The sequence below is a fragment of the Equus quagga genome, chromosome 11 (genome assembly GCF_021613505.1).
Source record: "Equus quagga isolate Etosha38 chromosome 11, UCLA_HA_Equagga_1.0, whole genome shotgun sequence".
NCBI lineage: Eukaryota > Metazoa > Chordata > Mammalia > Perissodactyla > Equidae > Equus > Equus quagga.
The window spans coordinates 60,628,597-60,649,820 of NC_060277.1; the positions used below are offsets into that span (position 1 = coordinate 60,628,597).

General features: G+C 46.8%; 1 protein-coding gene across 1 annotated transcript in view; it reads right to left on the reverse strand.

Annotated features, from left to right (window-relative positions):
- Positions 1-2,399: 2,399 nt before the first annotated feature.
- LOC124247567 (heparan sulfate glucosamine 3-O-sulfotransferase 3B1) overlaps positions 2,400-21,224 on the reverse strand; it is a 40,906-nt gene continuing 22,081 nt past the window's right edge. Inside the window, exon 2 of the mRNA XM_046676965.1 lies at positions 2,400-6,359. Coding sequence (XP_046532921.1) covers positions 5,741-6,359 — 619 coding nt within the window. The 3' untranslated portion in view covers positions 2,400-5,740. The remainder of the gene's footprint in view (positions 6,360-21,224) is intronic.

A 21,224-nucleotide genomic window follows, 5' to 3' on the forward strand; every position in this document is an offset into this window, starting at 1 on the left:
TGTCTTTCTCAGTCTGACATTTCATTCAGTGTAAGACCCTCAAGGTCCATGCTCGGAGCTTTTTAAACAGACGAATGCTGGGGCCTCATCCCCTAGAGATTCTCCTGGGATTGGTTTGAGGTGTGTTAGGGCTTCAGCATTTTTTAAGACCTCTCTAGGTCATTCGAATATTTGCCCAAGCTTGAGAACTACTGCTCTAAACTGTGCCATCAGGTTAATGTGTAGATTTTAGGTCCATTTTATTACCGTGCTGTAGAAAAAGCATAAAATTGATGGGATGGGGTGCAAAGTCAGGTCAGCACTCAAGGCCCACACATATTTCACCTAGTGATATGTTCCCAGGTTTGAAGGAACGCGTCTCTCTCTAATGCTGGCCTTTGAAAACCGAGTGTTAAGGAAAACTTGTTTCCCACCTGCCCGTCGTGCATCCTCCGCCATGGCAGCGTGTTGTTTTCACTGTCTTCCCAAAACGCGAGGCTGGTTTCCAATTCTCTGCGTTTTCTTAGTGTGAATCCTGGTGTTGCCCAAAGTGCGAGGAAGCCCAGAGTGCCAGCAGAGAGGATTTGGGGGCGGTGTTCATATTTTGGGCATTTGTGGACTCAACATCAAATAGCATTGGGCAAGTCATGCCCTCTTCAATTCTCTTCCATCCCTCATGGCAAGATGCAAACCTCAGTTACCAGCGAGTCTTCAACAGGAGAGAGCTTTCCGGGGAGCAGCAGGTGAGCCCACGGCAAGCATGGCTTGATTTATATGTAGCTGGAAATTACTAGCATGGCTTTGTTTTCATAGTATTCATTTTCTCATGATTACCTCCTCTTTATGGCAAGAGATAACTTTTTACCCAAGATTGTGATGTTTCCCTTTGAAATTAAGTAAAATAAAAGTTTCAGCTATACAAAACGAATTAAGTCCTAGAGATCTACTCTACCTATATTGTGCCTATAGTTATCAATACTATATTGAATACTCAAAAATTTGCTAAGAGGGTGGATCTTATGTTAAGTGTTCTTATCATAAAAAAAAGAGAGAGGGTGAAGCAAACTTTTGGAGGTGATGGATATGTTTATGGCATTGATTGTGACGACGGTTTCACGGGTGTATACTTATCTCTAAACTCATCAAGTTGTAAACATTATGTACAGCTTTTTTTTTCTTTTCTTTTTTTCTGCTGAGGAAGATATACCCTGAGCTGACATCCTCTGCCAATTTTCCTCTTTTTGCACATGAGCTGCCACCATGGCATGGCCACTGACACACGAGTGCTGTAGGTCTGTGCCTGGGAACCAAACCTGGGCTATGGAAGCAAAGTGCTCCAAACTTAACCATTAGGTCACTGGGGCTGGCCCTGTACAGCTTTGTGTGTCAATCATACCTCAATAAAGTGGTTTAAAAAACGAAAGTCAGAATTGTTGAGTTCAAGCCTTAATTTGTCAATTTAGTGTCAGCTACTTTAAAACGCAACCAGAGAAGGGCTTGTCCGGTGGTGCAGCGGTTAAGTTCACACTTTCTACGTCGGCAGTCTGGGGTTCACCGGTTTGGATCCTGGATGTGGACTTATGCACTGCTTGTCAAACCATGCTGTGGTAGGCGTCCCACATATAAACTAGAGTAAGATGGGCACGGATGTTAGCTCAGGGCCAGTCTTCCTCTGCAAAAAGAGGATTGGTGGTAGATGTTAGCTCAGGGCTAATCTTCCTCAAAAAAAGAAAAAAAACTCAGAGGTATACCAAATTAAAATCAATTAAAAATTGAAAAAAAATTAAGTAAAATAAAAGAATGAATCAAATGTTTAAAACAGTAGATAATAGTCATGCAGATGGTGTGCTGTGTCAAAAGAAAACAGAAGGTCATTTGAGACGGGTTAAAGACACAGAAATGCTGTCTTGTCCAAGGCCTTTGCTGCCTCTGTCTTACGAATAAGGATCTCCAAACCACTGACATGAGACTACGCTGCGAATGTGCAGTGTGCGAAGGAAACGCTCCCATTATCCAAATCACCCATCCTCATCATGCTCCGCTTACATTGCACCTGTCGTGTGACAGGTGTGCACATGGCAGCCCCCACGTACCACCCGGCCGGAAACCGAGGCACTGCGAGGCTGCAGCACCCAGGCTGTGGTGCTCTTGGGACCCGGGCAATGGGCAGGCCTTCCTCCAGGGGTGTGTTCTCCAGGGGACAGGAGCTCTCTCACCCATCTCGTAGCTTTCAGAGTCATTTACAAAAATCCACTCCAAACATCTGTGGATTGGTTGGATTTTGGACTGAACCCTTTACAATCTGAAACCACCTGCCGTCAGAATGCTCGTGTCTGTGTGTGTACCCGTGTGATCAGTTACTGAATAAAGTAGCGTTTCCTTGTCCATCTGCAACACATAAACATAAAAGTACTCACAAATTGGTAAAATAAATTTTATTTGTTCATACAAAGAAATAGTATGAATTACCAGAATTTTGTTTTCCTAGAAACATCTCTCTCCGTGTAAAATTAATTTGTGTTATACATAGGACAAAATACTTGATTTTTTTTTTTTTTGTACATATTGGCTATTCTAACACCCAGGTTACAGAAGACACACTGCTAGAATTTGCACAGTATTTCAGATTACTGGGCTGAATGAAACTCACTCATAAATTAATGTTACAAAAGTGAAAAAAAAAATCTAACCACACCTTTACGTTTTATTGACCATCTTTCTTGATAAACCAAAAAATGACATTGACTTCTGTGTCAGCATTTTAGATACATACTGTTCCTAGTTTACTGGAACCTTCCATTTTCCTTTCTTATGAAAATATCCTGGCGGGACCTGAAACTGTGTTTCTCCAAAGGTCTAAAATATATGTCACTCAAAACGACTTCCAAAGAGAATCCCATCAAGACAATTTCTCCTCCTCCATCTTCCAATTAAGTATTTATTACTCAGTCACTATACCTAAATACCTTTCCAGGGACTACCCAGCAAGAAAGCATGGGATAGATAAGAGCAATAAAAACCTTCAATCTTTTTGTTAACCTTTTTGTTTGTTTTTAATGAGAAAAACAAAACAGAGGAATAAATACTCCAAGGGATATCAGAGCCTTTCCTGTAAACTGGAAGAAACCCAAAACACGTGGTAGGACAAATTGCCAAAACAGAAATGATGTTTGTCTTCTAGCAGCTAACAAGTTAAGCTGGTGGCCTTGCAGATGGCTAGAACGGGAAGAAACTCAAGGCTTAATTTTACGTGTTGCCTAACTTCTCCAGGAGCAGGACGTGCAGGCTCAGGCTTTCTAATAACTATCACATGAGGGGCTGTAACCTTGGGGCAGACGCTGTGTCCGGATCAGGCAGGAACTAGAAGCTATCAGACCCCTAGGAGGAGATGCACAGGAAGCTGGATTTATTTGTCTTCCATAGGAAAATTTGCTCTGGTCCATCAGTGCTAATTATCAACATCTGTTTGGACTCAAGGATTTGACCTGGCATAGAATCTTGACCCACTTCAGTGTTCGTGACTAAAGGACCCTCCTTCTATCTGAAAATTTCCTGTTTCAGTTTTAAGGCAGGGAATAAACAACTTAATCAAAACTGTCCAGCTTGCAGAGATGGTAGGGACCTGAAGGGGAAGGAAAAGCACAGGCATATTTCTCTCCTACTGTGTTGCAAACCCTGCTCTGAACCTCCCTGCAGTTCTACATCATGAGCCACGTCAGAGCAAGAGAGTGGCCAGAACGAGGACCGGGCAGGATCAGCTGGTGGACTACTGACTTTTATTTTATGCAGTGTTATGCTGTAACTGAAAATAGATGTTCTTAGTCTTATTTCAAAGGCGCATTCTGACTGGAAAAATGCACAGCCAACTAGCACCCTTATGCAGGTGTCTTTGACTCCTAAACAGCAAGAGGGGAGACCATGCGGTGATCATGGTGCTCCCCCAAGTGCAGCTTCTACTCTACTTGGTAGAGGCAGGAGCAAAGCTATGAAATGAATATCATGTCTCAGGAAGGCACTGGGCCCCCGATGCCCAGCCTCCTGCATAGAACCTACATGACATAGGCTGCTACATGAGTTTGGCTGCTGAGCGTCATCTGGGCTCAAACTTGTGGGCGACTACAAACCAGATTATCGACAAGACATCACTTAAAGACCAGTAACACCTCTGATCAGTTCCTAAAGATGAATTACCTTTTTATCTTTTCATACAAGTTTTGTTACTCTATTAGGTAAGATATCCCATACAACATATAAAAGTGTCCTTTGTAAATATCACAACCCAACCATTTTGACAAATATGTCTATCTTCCCACATATTCCTGCATGAAAGTATAAGTCAAATGACAAGTCTTTTACGGTCGAAGCATTCTGGTTTAGAAAACTGAGGATAAAGTGAATATGTCATTATGTGATATTGCTCTGTGGTTACCCAGCTGCCACTAGCTGGTCATCATAAATGATCCTCAACTACTATCTTGACAGAGAGGGATGAGGAGAGCATTCAGCATCAGCAGCCACAAGGTTAGCAACCCTTCTGCCAAGACCTGGCTTGGACAAGGGAGAGCTGCACAAGGGCAGCCTTCAGTGCTCACAGGCCACGTGGGGCCAGCTTTCCCAGCCTGTCCTTACAAGGGCCACTCCTGGCTCTCGCTGTTTGGCTGCTGGCTACAACAGACCAGGCTGTCGATCTGAGATGAGCTAGGAATTCCAAGGAGAGGAGTTCCAGACATCCAGCAGGGGGCCAGGGATCCCACCTGTCCTTTTGGAGGTCTTTGTGTTTTCTCCCCATGGAAGTGGCCAGCCTACTGGGATGTGCACTACACAGGCTGGCTCTGCATCTAGCAGCATCTCAGTAGATGCAGATGGCCTGGGATGCACCTGACCTCTTTGGGTCTTGACACCCGGCACCCTTGGTTTATGTGGGTGGCTCTGCTAGCCTAAGGGATTCTTTGGTGTGTCCAAGCAGAGCTGTCTGCCTGGAGAACAGTGCATGGTGCGCTCTCTTGCAGAGGAGAAGAGATCATCTTTATTTCTAAAGCAGCACCCAAGCAGCTCACACACATGACCTTGGAAAGAGGAGGCTAACATTTGCATACACTTCAGGCTGGTTAATGAGCCAGGGGCTGGGCCAGAAGAGGATGCAGGGTCATCCTTCAAAATCAAAATCAAAAGCTGAAGTAAATGGACCCTGGCATGCAGACTCTAACGGATGTGGATGTCCCTGCAAAGGTGGTGAGTCCCTCATGTGCTGAGCGGACTTGGGGGAAGACCCAGCGCTGTGGCTTGGCGTCTACATCCCGGGAAATGTCACCACGTGAACGAGGAAGCTGCTATGTGAGGTCTCCCCTCCTGAGAGCAGCACTGCTGAGGCTGCGCAGCACCCCTACTAGGCACACGGGCAAGAAGAGAACGGAAGCTGGAAGGAGACAGCAAGCGAGTCCAGACGGTGATGGAAGGCTGCATACCCGTAACAACAAAAATCTCAAGTTGTGCTTTTCTTCTTTTTAAATATAATGGGTAGGGAAAAAAAAATGGAAGCACCATCAATTGTGAGGAAAAGAACAAAATATTAGAGTCAAACACTTTGGAATGTTAACAGATTATGAAGCTAACTCTATAAAGAGTGTGGCTAGGCAGCTTAGTGAATTAATTGCTTATGAATTAAAAATAAATTATTATAAAATAGATTTCTGTACATTTTACATACATATAATCTCTCTCAATATATAAGCCAAGTGGTAGGTTACACAGTCCTGTCCCTTCAATCCCAGCCAAAGTCGTGCCCGGTCATCTGGTAGAACTTGAGGTTAAAGGGCCGGTAGAAGGCGCGCAGCCTCTGCACCACCTCGCGGTCGATCTCGGGGTGGGTCCTGCCCTTGGTCTTGCCCAGGCAGTGGGGTTTGCTGCTGCCCTCGGCCTTCTTCAGGCAGGGGAAGCCCTTGGTCTTGTTGAAGTAGAAGTGCTTGTCCGTGATGATCCTCTTGAGGCCCAGGAAGTCCTGCACGCGGCCCAGCTCGCCGGCCGGGTCGCTGATGAGCCGCTCCCCGCTCACGAAGAGCATCTGGCCGATGGGGAAGTGGCGCAGCCAGTGCTCCAGGTGCTTGGCGTAGATGCCGATCTGGATGGCGCTCCACGACGTGTCGATGACGCCCGTAGTTCTGTTTTTGAACGTCAAGCTCTCGAAGGTGGGGATGTCCGGCCGCTTGGAGAGCGTCTGCGTGTAGTCCGAGATGGCTCTGGTCACCGGGTCCCGCACCACCACGATGAGCTTGGTGTCCTTGGACATGGCCGAGATGCGCGCGGGTGCTTCCCGGGTGACAAAGTAACTGGGCGTCTTCTCCATGGTGATCTGCCCGTCCAGGGTTCTCGGCATCAGGTCCCTGAGCAAAGCAAACAGACCAAACTCCAGTCAGAAGGCGACACGTCTTTGGCCACACGTCTCACTGTCATCACTTCTAATCCCTGCTCCCTCTTTACTGGGACTAGTTGTAGAAACGTGAAAAACCACAAGCAGAATTTCAGGGCTGAGCGGCACATGAACGTCCCCTCTCAAGTTTGGAGACCAGACCTACCCAGCTGAAATGTGAAGGCACCTTTCTTCAAGGGAAAAATTTGAGTAAGACCATGCGTTTCTCTCCGATCCTCTTGTGAGAGACCCTCCCACAGAAGAGACCTCGCCCTTATTTTTCAGGGCATCTAGCTTTTAGACTGCCCCAAACATCTGATGTCAGAACACACAGGCCTTTGGCCTCTGGACATGCGCCCTTCCTGAACCATAGCACGTGGGGCTCCTGGAGATTTCGCCACCCAGGGGCCCTCGCTAGACTGCCTTCAGGTGCTCACCAAGCTGGGGCGGGTGTGCTGTGGGACACACCCCCAGCCAAGTCAGGATGTACCAGCTTCCCCACAGTGACCACTGACAAATTGCCTTTACTGTGAAAAGCATGCCTGAAGGCCACAAAGCACACAGCAGCCAAAAATCATATAAAAACCTTGCATGATATGTATCACAGCAACAATCAAAACAAAAGTATGTAGACAAAACTGTCAGAACCTACGGGAGATACAGGCCATGCCATTTGGACCAAAAAGCAGTCTTGTGGTAGTGATTAGGACAAAAAATAACACCAGTCAATGACATAAGACTGTGCCTTATTCGCTCTCTGAGCCTCAGCATCTTCATATGTGAAACTGGAACGACTTTCACCAACTTCATTCAGTTGTTATGAGGTTTGTAAAACCGAAGCAGTTTAGCTTAACAGTCAAAGAATGTGGGCTTGCAAGTCAGGCCACCTGGCTTCACGTCCCAGCTCTGCCACTTAGAAGCTGTGTCACCTGCAACAACTTACTTTTCTGGACTTCTTTTCCTGATCTGTAAAAACAAAGATGCTAATACCCATCTCTGGGAGTTTAATGAGGATTACAACAATTAACGATCATAACATGCTTTGAACACGCCTGACAAACAGCATATACTTGATATATACTAGCTACTATTACTACCGTCGTTATTATCATCATTATTATAGTGTTCTATACACAGCTTACAGGACATGGTGGGACCAAAGTCAAGCATGTGTGTGGACAGGCTCGTGTGTATACATCAAAAGGAGATGTGTTAGGTAATCAGACACTAAGTTCTGGTCACAAACGTACAATTTTCCATTATCTATGGGATAGAGATTTATGATTGATTCCCACCTGGGCCCAAGAATTTTAAAAAAGACAATTTCCACATCATTTCTGACTAAATATTTACCTCTCAGTAGGACATTGTAAACTTCCAGCTTCAAGCCATCCCAAATCTACTGAGACCATCCTCCTCACTTATAGAAATGATGATATAAACTGTCTCTCGCAGGAGCAGCAAGGGCCACCCCCTGGGGACAGCTCCTTCTTCACAGGGAGTCAGAGGAAGGAGCCTCTCCCTGGAAGACTGCTCCAGCACGGCAGCCAGCCGGGCTTACACTAACGCTGGATTGACCCACTTTGCCCATTAACCACTTAGATTAATGTAGCAGTGTCGTCAGGCTAATGTGATCAAGGCTTAAAGAGAGCCTGGCTCTCAACTTATTTTGCATTTCACTCAAACGCAGGCTGAGTCTGATAAAGTCCAGGTTTTTTTCCTGTGTTAACGGGACACTCGGCAACCAGACAGTTTTCAAGAGTAAACTATTCAGAACCAAAGTGCTACCACCATGACTGAAGGAGAGCCAACCCCGAAAGTTCTCCAGGGCCACTGCAGAGGCATGGGCTTGGCGTCGGTCCTCGGACAGTCCATCTGACCTCGCACAGGCTTTGAAGTCAGGCCATTGGTCTGACTCTCAGCATCCCCACCCCTGGATAGGTCACAGGTCACTTAACCTGCCCATGCCCCAGTTTTCTCATTTGAACCACGAGAAAAATGACAATGTCCACAACCCAGGGTTTTTGAAAGGACTGTGAAGCTAACCTTGGTACCAAGCCTGGGAGCTAGCTGGTATTAAGAAAATGCTATCAATTGTCTTCTGTTGACAGGATCTTGGCAAGGATGTAAGGAAGTATGGTCTGTGCACAGCAGACTGGTCACTCACCCGGTTTGACCCCACAGAAGGGCAATGGGGAAGGCTCGGTGCCTGTGAGAGTGTGAGAGGCGAAGAGGCAGGAACACCGGACTCTGTTCTCAGCCTGCCTGGGGTCCAGACCCATCTCTGAACCTCTGCTGCCTGCATTTCCTCAATATCCTTCAAGAGGGGCCTGGTGGTAACCAAACAACATGGTGCAATGGGCGACTGCGAATAAGAACCCACAGAATGGGGCTAGTACAGAGGAAGTGGGAGAGCCTCCTCGGCCGTAAATGAAGAGTCTCTGAGCTTCAGGCAGAGTTCCTGTACTCGATGCCTGCTGGTCACCCAAGCCATTGTGGTCACCGCTCCATGTGACCCCTCTCCCCAGGACGGTCTGGAGTTTGGACACATATGTCAGAAGGCTCAAAGGGCCTCAGTACTCTCTTTGATTATCAAAATAAGAGCCAGGGGAACGAATGCTGTGACAGAGACTTCTCAGGCCTTGTGCACTGGAGGCTCCAGGGCCACGGGCCCCTGGGAGTGCTTGGTTTCAGACACTGAGTAGCTGAAGGCTGAGATGCAAAACTGGGTTCTCCATCATTTCTGCAAAGACCTCCTGAGCCCTCTCCACCGGCTTCCAGGGGCGCTTCCAAGGAGGACACTGGGCTCAGATGGAGCTGGGCATCTCCCCAGGACACCCCTACGGGTCCAGCTAGAGGGGAACACAGCTCAACCTGAGAATTATGTGAAGAGCTCCTGGCCCAGAACCTTCTGGGCAGTTACAGGCAAGTCCCTTTTCTTTCTTTCAGCTGCTCTTCTTCCCCCCACCCGCACCCCCACTGCCACCACCTGGTCCTGGAGAAAAGCCCTTTCGGTTCTCTCCCGGGTCTCACCTGCCTCTTCCCTCCCCCTTTACTCACTGTACCCTCCTGTCCTGACCCTCGAAATCTCTCGGAGCACAACAGTGACTCAAAGAAAGGATGAGGATGGGGCTGAGGGCAAGAACCCCTCAAGGGGGCCCTACCTGCCCATCCCAGGAACCCTTGCAGCCCGAGCAGCAGGGAGGCTGCAGGTTAATGAGCTGCTCATTGTGAAAGCCAGTTTCTTAAACTGATAGTCACAGCTAATAATTACATAGTGCCCTGAAGCCTGCAGAGGAACGTTCACACACATTATCTGATTTCATCCCTCACAACAAGCCTTTGAGGTAGGTCTTGCAATCCCCAATTTACTAACAATTAAACTGAGGCTAAAGGAGAGCAGGTGGCTCGCTCGGAGGGGGTCATGGGCCTGTGGGTGGAGAGCTGGGACTCAGTGTCAGCCCTCTGAGGCTTCTCCTTCCCGCCTTCTCTCCTGTCTCCCATCACCTGCCTTCATTTCTTCCTAATACAATGAAGACCACATACAGCCACACATCTGTGCTCTCTTTCAACAGATACCTGGGTTTTTTCTCTTGTTCATAGATTAGGATCTGAATAATAGGTATTTCAGTGCTAGGCCCAGATGACTGTGATCATAATTGTTCAAATATGAGTCAGATTTCGAAACGATAGACCTCTAAGGTGGGGCCCCAACACGGGAATCTTTTAGATGATTCCAACGTGCAGCCAGGATTGGACCATGATTCTGGGGTCTCTGTGGGCCTGGAGCCTGTCATCCACTTCAGCCATTTATCCACTGATACTTGCGTGCACCACTGTGTGGGTACAGAAGGCCACTGTGGGGGGAAAAACTGAGAGAATAACATTGCAATGGAACTGCAAGTTGTTTAGCTAATCCAAGACATTATTTGAGTCAAAGGCCTAGAGTAAAGTCTAGAGAACTCAGGGTCATCCTCTCTCAGCAGCCCCGGTCCCAGAGTGAGTCTACCAACTGCAGACAGCAAATAGGACAGTCAGAACAAACAAAATACAGTCAGGTTTAACGCAAATAGAAGAAAAGGATGTTTGTTGCCCCTAAACACACATGTGAGTACACACACACAGAGATACACACACACAGTTATCCCATACAAATCGGGCTCCAGTGAAACAAAATGAGGCAAACTGAAGGAACCAGAAGAAAGACCAGGCCATCTCTACTCACTCGTGTGATAATAAAGGCGAACAGATGCATCTAATTCTTTCATCATCAAAAGTTAGATAATATCAACATAAACAGAAGAAAGGAAAACAAACACGTGAAGAACAGGACTAGAGCTAGATTATCTGATTTATGCTTTGGCAAAGCTCTTGGCTTAAAATGAAACTACATTCTCCTTTTCAAAAAAATCCCACGAAACTAAGATGAGTCAATGTCAAAAATGACCACCGGGCCCGTTTCCTCTTTCTAGTCATGAGGCAGGTGGACGAGGAGAAGGGCTGGGGTCAGACGTGAGGATTTAGAATCACACCCTCACGTCCCAGCGCTCGCCTCTCCCTGCGCTCTCGCCAAGCTGGAGACGTCAGCTGGGGGGGCCGACTCCCTGTGTACAGAGTCAGCTCCCCACCGGGGACTGGCTGTCCTGGGGCCCTGGAGAAGCCCAGAGTTTACAACGGAACATCCCAAGTCTCGGTGGGCTCCTAGGTGTTCCTGCTAGAAGCAGACTGTGAAAAAGAAAGCTCATGCCTTAAACGCGTAGGAAATTTGAGTGAACCAGAGAAGTCCTATAAAGCCCTCTTATTCTGATGTCCTCCAGCAGCACATGTTGTCCTAATTTTCTTTTTCTGCTTCTTTCTTTCCCCGGGTGACACGCCTGCTCCCGTGGTCCGGCAACTGAACTTATTGTTTGAACTGGCAAATTACACAACAATAAAAAGAAGGATTGCTGAAATGGGTGTAACCTCACCCACTGAGCCCGAACAGATGCCGAGATACTGATGCAAGGCAGACGACGGAGGAGCCGGCGCTTCAGAGAGGACGCGAGCTGCAGGCCATGCGGCGGGGCAGGCCCATCTGCCACTTGGCCGAGGAGAGCTGGGGAGAGCCAGGGGACACTCGGCACGTCCCTTCTCCTCTCCCACTGGGAGGATGACTTCCTTGCTTGGTTACAGAAATACCCCCCATTTTCTGAAGTCCAACAAAGATTTTTTTTTCTTCTTTTTTAAATTTACCTTTTAACCTACAGACAGTAAAAATACCACTTTTTGGTGTCCAGTTCTATGAATTTTGACAGATGCATAGAATTGTGTAACCACCACCACCACAATCAAGGTATAGAAGAGTTCCATCATCCCAAAATCTTTCCCCACGCTGCCTCTTTCCAGCAAAGATCTTAAGGCAAGCTGTTTTCACAGGACGAGTCCCTGTGCGAATGTCCAGAGGCTGCCCAAATGCTTGTTTTGATACTATTTTGAGGAAAATATTGATTGAAGTGAGAAAATTAGAAGACAGAGAAAATTAGGGACTTATAAGATTTGACATAGATGCATTTACTGTTGCTTTAAAAAATAAAAAGACAAGCTGTGTTCATGAAGGTCTCGCTCGTCTTGCACTTCTAACTCTGCTCCTAACTGGCATGTCCTCTTGGCCACATTCCTGCCTTGCGGGGCCTCAGCTCCCTGGTCTGCAAATGAGCAGAGCAGAGGCTGCAGTGGTCTCCCACTCTGATAAACTCCTCTGATGATAATCCCCAGGGCGCAGGCCAGGAAACGGTAATTCGGCATCATCGTTGGCTTCTCCACAAAGCCCAAGTCCAGCCTTTGAGAATGCAAAAAGCAGAAGTGCAACAAGGAGAAATCTTTACAAACAGAAGAATCAAGATTTCTAGGAACACTATGTCCCTTTCACTAAAAGGAATTCCTCATTCCTAGCATCTGCACCACCCCACATCTGTCTAGGAAATAAGGATGCCCCCTTAGAAAGGGTAAAACAAATAAAGTGCCTGAAGACTCACAAATAGCAGCAGCTAAACCCTAAAACACTGGGATCCGCATGGGTTAGGGGAGAGGGAGGGAAGGACAGGTGGAGCACAGAGGATGTTTAGGGCGGTGAAGATACTGTGTGTGACACTATAATGGTGAATACTTGTCCTTATACAAGTGTCCAAACTCACAGAAGGTACAACAGCGAGAGGGAAGCCTAATGTAAACTAGAGACTCTGGGTGACGGGGATGTGTCAATGGAGGTTCATCAGTTGGGACAGATGGACCACTCTGGTGGGGGATGTTGATGGCGGGGGAGGCTGTGCTTGTGGGTGAGGGGAGGTCTATTGGAAATCTCTGTACCTTCCCCTCAATTTTGCTGTGAATCTAAAACTCTCTAAAAAAGAAAATCTATTTAAAAACAACAACACTGAGGTGCTGTCTCTCCTTGGTTTCTTTTCTATGAACTATGGTTTTCTCCTTGGGGAAGAATGGGGCTCACACCCTCCCTCCCTGAGCCTAGGCCATCACGACAGGTGCGGCATCTTCATCACCATCATTTCTTACTTCTTCCTGTGCGACGCCAGGCTGAGAGCTCTTCCTGGGACGCAGGAGCACAGCAGCTTTGCCTCATCCGCACTGGCTCCTTCAGCCCAACCACTCAGGAGAAAAGAAAACCCTTTCCTCCTGGGTCAAGCTGAGATTTATAAAAGGTAGCATGTCTTCACCTAAGATGTGCAAGACAAGGGACCAAATATCAAACCTTCTGCCTCAAAAATAAATGCAAAATAAAAATGTCTTATGAGGGCCAGCCCCGTGGCCGAGTGGTTGGGTTTGCGGGCTCTGCTTCGGCGGCCCGGGGCTTCTCCAGTTCGGATCCTGGGCGCGGACATGGCACCGCTCATCAGGCCATGCTGAGGCAATGTCCCACATGCCACAACTGGAAGGACCCACAACTAAAAATATACAATTATGTACTGGGGGGCTTTGGGAGAAAAAGGAAAAATAAAATCTTTAAAAAAAAAATGTCTTATGATACAAAAGGATGCCCTTGGGTTGCCAGGAACTCTGCACCCTCGTCTTGCTAGAATTGGGGCTGCCCAGGTCCCTCACTCACCCTCTCCTCCTTGGCACAGAGGCCCTGGGGCCCACCCTGTCTACTCCCCAGAGAAGGAAGTGAGGGACCCGGAACCGGGGCAATGGAAGCCGAGGCGGGGGCAGGGAGGCTTTACTTCAGGCTCAGCATTAGCTGAATGCCACCATCTCTCCAGCACAGCGAGTTCGAGGGAACCCACTCAGCTGGCCAACTTGAAAGGGCAGCTGGGAGCGTGGAGGGGAGGTGAGCCTTCCAAGAAGTGAATGTCCAAGTTTCCAGATAAGTCCTGGAGGTGAAAGACGCGGCAGGTTGCGGGGAGGGGGTGTCTCCCCCTGGTTTCAGTGGGCGCTTAGTACTCCAGGCCGAAGAGTTAAAGCATTTTCAAAAGAAAAACCAGGGGGATAGCAAGAGGAGGCCCCACGGTCATTACAGTCCTAGTCACAGGAGTTTGCGGAGTAGCAAGGGTGGACCAAGCCTTTCTTACCTCCTCTGAAGGCCAGCCTACCAACCGCAAACATCCACCGGAAAAACTCCTGGTGTCTTTCTACCTCATGACCTTATAAATTACAGTGGACTTCAGGGGTCAAAAAGACAACAGCTACAGCCTTTCTCTCCCCTTTCATTTCCTACATAAAGATGAGACCGCAGGGATGAGAAAGGAACTTTTCCTGGAAAACTTGGCTGTGGACAATGATGGAGGAGCCAGAGGCCTGCTCCTGAGCTGAAACGCGAACTGTAAGTTGTAACTCTGGGAAGTTTCTTCTTTAAAGCGGCTTTCTTCCCAGGGGAGGCGGGAGGAGGGGTGGGAGGAAGATGTGTATCAGCTCAGCCCCTCCTTATCTGGAACCTTCTTCCTTTCATAGGAAGCCTCAAAGCCCACCAGTTCTGAGCTCCCCTTCAAAGGGCCACATCTCCATAAATAATTATCTCCATTTGGGGGAGATGTTTGCATATCAAAGAACTCCTTTGGGAGGGTTTAAAATAATTTAAAATGAAATTGTAAATAGTCGGCTGTTCTCAGTGTCTCTGTGGTCATGAAGCTGGAGCAGTGGGGCTACCGGAAGTGATGTCATTATTCATTATAAAGTTTACCCGGTCTTTTTTGCTTTCCCCCTTTTTTTAAGGTAATGGGTAGGAAAGAAGAATAACAAAGGATGGACTCCCCCAGGCCGCCTCCTCTTCCAAGCCTCTCTCCTTTCTCTACTCCCAGCCCCCAACTCCCACCACAAGGATTTGGCCTCCATTGTCCTAGAATTTCAATACTGCTCAGAAAATGAAAAGCCTTTGAATGCCATAAGGGGGTGGGGTGCAAAAGAGCATCTCGCTCCTCTGGGTCAACTCAAGATTCCTTTCATTTTGGCAGAATCCTCTGTTATAGACTCTGCTTCACAAAGGCCTGAGTTCCTGTTCCTGGAAAGGGCTGGGGGGTCGGGGTTGGAGGGAGGGTTTCAATTAAAAGCTAATAGCCTTTTGTGGATGAGCTCTCTGGGGCATTGCTCCTGTTTATTGGACCTCACTGTGTGCCAGAACAAATTATGTGAAATCAGAGTAATCTGTGGCCCATTTCCTGAAAAAAAAAATATTTTTTTGATCATTGGAAAGAAAGAAAAAAGTTTTCTGGGACGTAGACTTTTTAGAAAGTAAAATTAGCCCTGCCATTGGGCAAGGGGGCGGAGCAGAGGGCCTAGAAAGAAGAAGAGTAGGGCACCAGAGTCCGGATGCAGAAAGGCCACAGTTGAAGCGGTTCTGCACTTTTGACAGATTCTCCTCTGAGTAGCCTTGCCCAGCTTTTCATCTCTGATCAGTGCTGGCTTCCCGGTGAGGAGCAGCTCCTTCTCCCTGGGGCGGTGGGAGCCCCAGCTCTGGGTGGGTTACTTTCCTGGCAAGGAAGGGCCAGCCCTCAGGCAGTTGCACTCTCTTGTGTATTTCACATGCTCCGGGAATCCTCTCCCAGCTCCCACTTCATCCCCAGAAAAGCTGCCTTCTTTCATGTCCTTGGTAACATGGTGCAAATGTTTGTAAACAGTTCCTCACCCAAGAGCTTCTGAACCACTGAGCACCCCCAGTCAACAGAGAGTGGATGAAAATCGCTACCTCCCCACCCCAGGGAAGCCAGGAGAGAACAAACAGGGGTCGGGGACAGGGCTCCCCGGTACAATGAAAGCACAACGGGCACTGGGCACGTGAAGCCCTGGGTGCTGGTTCCTGCCCTGCCACTGACAAGAGCCTAAGACCTTGGATGAGGCATTCAAAGCATCGGGCTCAGTTTCCCTGCATATAAAAATTAATCGATTGGTTTAAAGGGTGTTCTTGGCTCTAAAATTCTGTAAGATGATTCTTAGAATCTCATCTCTCCCACCTCAACCCCATTCTACCTCCTCCTCCAGCCAACATCAGATTGGTACAAGTTGGTAAGCTAGAACCTATATAAATATTTCATGGTTGAATGTGTACAAAATGTACCTCAGGGGCCTTGGTATAAATCAAGCCCAAGAGTGCAATTCAGATGGAGGTCAATGCCAACTGCACCCTAAAACCAGGCACCCACTTGTTAGGCAGCCTGGTGCTTGGTGGAGTAGAAAGAAAAATGAGGTTTCAGCATCAGGCTATGTGGTTTTGGGCAAGCTGCCTAACATCTCTGAGCTGTCTTTCCTCATCTGTAAAATGGAAATATTTGACAAAAGAAATTTTTGAGACTCAAATGTAGTTTGTAGGTGAATAGCTCTTAAAGCAGCAAAAACCCTACCTAAGGGTAAGCTGGAAGGCACCCTACTAATACCCCCTCCTCTTGATTATCTCCTTTGGCATACGGCTCTAGATAGTAGCGATATTTCTAGGGAAATACTGCTAAGGAAAAAGAAACACCAAATTGGTTCTTCAGTTCAAAGGGTTGGAGCTGGCCCCGTGGCTGAGTGGTTAAGTTCGCGCGCTCCGCTGCAGGCGGCCAAGTGGTTGGTTCGAATCCTGGGCGCAGACATGGCACTGCTCATCAAACCACGCTGAGGCAGCGTCCCACATGTCACAACTAGAAGGACCCACAACGAAGAATATACAACTATGTACCAGGGGGCTTTGGGGAGAAAAAGGAAAAAAATAAAATCTTTAAAAAAAAAATAAATTCAAAGGGTCATGTAAAAACAAGTATTTGAAAGAGTCTCGGTTTCCTGTAACTCTTCATTTGTGCTAGGAAGTATCCCATGTTTCAATCTTCCTTCTTAGTCCCCTGGTAGGATGTTGGAGACAAAGGAAAACCGAACTCCCCTTCTTGGGCTGACATCACTGAATGAATGTGATGACCCAGGCCAAAGAGAAAGGGGAAACAAGGCAGTCTTTAATACAAACACAACCTCCTTTGGAGGATTCTGTCTCTCTCTCTCTCTCTCTCTCTTTCTTTCTCATGGCACAGAATGAGGTTTACAAGGAGAGAAACAGCCACAGCTTAGGGGCAGGGGTCCATCTGAGGCTGATGAAAAGAAACAACTCAAATGCTGAAACCAGATCCACATAGAGAAGACTTGATATAATCAGTTACCTTCCTGCCTCCTTGACTGTGGGGCGAGTAGGAGCTGGGGATGAGAGAAATCCTCATCAACTCTTGACTTAAGTCCAAGACAACGGCTCCATCCTGCTCTCCACTTCCCTTCTCCTTGACAAACAGAACCCCATTTTATGGTTATCAACTGAAAACAGTATAAAAGAAATTACGTCAATAAAAATCTTGAGACAGAAGTTTGAGTTAAGCTAAAATAAAGGGAAATGAGTGCAAATAAACTTCCCTTATCACAGGCTTTAAATAGCTCAAGAACATTTTAGAGAAGGAAAGTACTTTCTTACCCAGAAAGAACAGCGAAAGGAGTGTATAAACTTGGAGAAACTGCTGACAAAGAAAAACCTGCTGTTTCTTACCCTGAGATCCTGATGGTCATCGGTACGTCCTTCTTCCTAGTCAGTCTGACCTAGTCTTGAAGCTGACCAAAAGGTGTCTCAAAAACATAAGTGACACGGCAATGCCAATGGAAACTCTAAAGATACCCATCAAAGTCCCTCCTGCTCCCACTCTTTGGAATTCTCAGCTTGGGAAGTATGGAAGCTTCCCAGAGTCCATTTTCAGCAGAAGTCCAACCTCCCCAAATTCTCATCCACACATTGTCATGGTCAACCACTTTTCATAAAAACTCAATAAATTTGCAACAGGTTACTGTACAGAGTCCTACCTGCCTTGTGTATTTCACGTTCAAACTTAGGAAAGATGGAAAGTGTTGGAGGCTGAAGCTGTGCCCAAATGTTCTGTATTATTTGAGCGAGTCCCCTCATTATGTTTTACATGGTATGAGAACTTTTTTGTCGATGATGCTGCCCGACTGGTGAGTCCTAGAATTTCCAGCAATTCTTCCGTACTTTAGACAAAGCGTTCCCTCCCCCAGCCCATGACTCCCGCAAGGGGATCAAATAACCACACGGTTAGTGAGAGAGCTGCCTGCCAGGAAGGGCAGGTGAGAGGAGCCTGCTCCCCTGCATTAGCCCGGGTGAAAAACTCACCCTGTAACTATTTTCAAGCCTAATGACTATTTCTAAGAACAAAATGTTTGGTTGAACCTTACTGCCTTCCATGTTTCATTTGGTGTTTGTTTAGATGGTGGATTTTAAAGATTTTTAGGTTCAAAAGAAACACAAGAAAACCACAAAACACGGGGCATAGGAAGTGCTTGAAAACAATTCGCTGAATGAACCCAGAAATGAATGAGTGAAAGGGAATGAGCTGGCCATGCTTAAAGCTAATGGCTGGAGGTCGCAGTGCAAACACGGTAAAGAGAACTGGGGGCAACCTGGAATCATAAATTACCATTTAGGCCAGATTTGAAAGTGGTGATAATCTCAGTATCCTGACGTCAAAGGAAGTTAACTCTAGAGCAACGTTTATGTATCATCACATCTATTACATTAAGTGACACACTTACATTAAGAGGCCATACACATAAAGGTCTTGAACTTGAATGCTCAGCTAAAGCAAAGAACAGGTGTGGCATAGGAGCAGAGCTCCTCGTTTCACCTTTGGGACAGAGCAAGTCGTGAGCACAACTCACCAGCAAAATCTGGAGGCCCACCTCTGCTGGCCGGCAATAAACCATCTTCTCTCTTCAGTCTAATAAGTGGCTGAAGTCAATAACAATGAGAAAAATGACTCTAATTAGCTGATTTATATTAATTGTTATTTTGCTTATTGTTTTGATTTAATGTTATTAAAATTCATTTGCATTCCCAGGCATCCATCAAGTGATAGGGGCTTGAGATATCCCAAACATCTCTCTCCTAGGTAGCAGGAAGAAAGCAGACTAGAAACATAAACGTCATATGTATCAAGGAGGATCAAGGCATCAGCGATATGGCAGGCAGGCATCGTTTCTGGGGATGGTTCTTGCTCTCCAGGGGCTTACTGTGTATTAGGAGAGAAATTATACACACAGGAAGTTTACCAACAGATATTGTATACTTGATGCAAAATGAGAAACGTGGAAAAGAAGCATCCAGAAGTTGTGCCCTTTGGGACAACCAAATCTTCCTTGAGTAAGTCCCAAGGGTAGGTGGAAGTGAAGAAGTTAAGAACAAAAGATACCTAAGTTTAGGAACACAAGATAATTGGGCCCTTTAGCCTGGACTGAAGATTTTGTTTTTGAGGAATAGTGAGAAATAAAGGTAGAAAGATTGAAAAATGGGCTGGGGTCCTCCCATCCACCCTACCCAGCCTTCCCCTGACTCTTTCGCCAAGCATATTTCCAAAAGCTAAATCTAGAAGCTTTCACAGTCTCTCATAATGTTGAGCATGACATTCCAGCTCCCTGGCAGGGTCCCGGACTTTCTCTAAGTGCATCCTATGTTCCTGCCTCCCTTTCTCACTGCTCCGCCCAAATTTGCTTCACTCCAGCTGTGAAGTTCCTCAAATGGGTCATGAAGTTCTTGCCCCCATGGACTCCCCTCCTCCTGGAATATTCTTTCTAGCTCTCCTCTCTGTAATAAATTTCTATGACACTCATCCCTTCTCCAGTCTGGGATAGTAATCCTTGCTTGCTTCTCACGAGCACTCCCCCTCCTAGTCTTCTCCCCACCAATACACACATGTGCATACACACATACACAGAGGTAGCATAGCCTTTGTCTGTCTGCTATCACGGTCCTGGAGGGGGCTGAGCACTGGACTGTGCCTCACTGGCACTGTGCCAGAAGTAAATGGTTGTTAGATGAATGAAGGGTCAATGCATAAATGAACAAATGCAAGACAGGATTGGGATTCGATCTCAGAGGCAATGAGAAGCCACATCACACGTAGGAGGTGAGTGGCAGGAAGATGCATCAGGAGTCGGGGAGACAGGGCTTCCCAGCAGCATCTATGAAACAGATTTGGGCTTTTAGCTGATGATAGACTCCGTGACCCTATTGAAGACGGACAGAAGAAATATCAAGAAATTTGGAATAAGTATAATAGATTAGGAGGTGTCTCCCGTGGAAAGCTGAGCACTGTGGAGAGCACAGCCTTCTGGTCACCTGACTCTCACCTTCTATCACCTTTGGGATATTTTGCAGCTCTGGAAATCCCAGATAACAACATAGCAACGCAATATAATTCTTGACCATGGGCATGTGAATAAATGCTTTCTGGTGGAGGTTCTGTGGATTTTCCTCTCCACCTCCCACCACAGGGAAAAGTCCATTTCCTGCCAATTCCTAAGTTCATCTTAGCATTCCTTTATTCCAAGTAAATTTTTGTTCTTGTGACTTTTCCTTGAACCAATGGCAACATCTGCCTGGTTCTCTCATTAATAATGAGTGAAATAAAATCCTCAACATGATCATTAAGGAAACATAGTCCTTAATGAAAGAGGCTGGATTAACCGTGTGCTTCCTCTTAGGCTGTTATCCACCCCAGTGGCCATTACCCCATTGGGTCTTCTTTATGCAACCTCCCATCTTAGTACCAACAACAGTCACACTTTCTTTTGAGGAAATGGCACATTTTTGTGATTTGTGTGACTGAGGTTGTCTTTTAGTGAAGGCTGTGGGGAGCTGGGGATCACGCCCACAGTCATCTGACAGGCCTTTCTCAGGCCAGTGCCCGGCTCCATTTTACAAGCCGCTACTGATTCTCTTCTTCACGCTCACATTGCATGTGTTTGTAGCCCTTTAGGTATCATTTAAAAACTGTCTTAAGTATGTTTTCAAAAGGTAGATACAAAATAAACAAGATTCTGTTGATCTGAATGGGAAGGGGGTAGTGGGAATAAAAAAGACAGAGCAGCTAATTCAAAACCGCTTCGAAGGAAGGAAAAAAGAAAAGCTGGTAACGGGTTAGAGATAAGGAAGGACGCAACAGCAAGGACCACCTTCGGTTCTGAAGCAGGATGGACCGAGGCCGAGGCCTCTGGGTCCTGAATTCACCCACGTAAGTTGTGGAGCCCCACACAGTTCTCGGGGCGGGAGTCAGCAGCAGGATTTAGGTGTTCATCCAAGAAATGTTATAAATAAATGAGGATTTAGGTTTTTGTGTCCATGTGTAAAAACAGAAATTGAAAGGTGAGCATCACTCCAGATTCTAGGCTAGAAAAGGTTGCCTGGGTCCAGAAAGGCCAATTGTGGGCAGATGGGTCAGCTTGGGGTGGGGTGGGGGTCTCTCCGGGAGGCCGGGCACTGAGAATAATGGCACCTCTCCCTGAAATGCTCAGGGGTGTTCTCCATTCGCTGACAAAACCAAATAAAGACCTTTAAGCT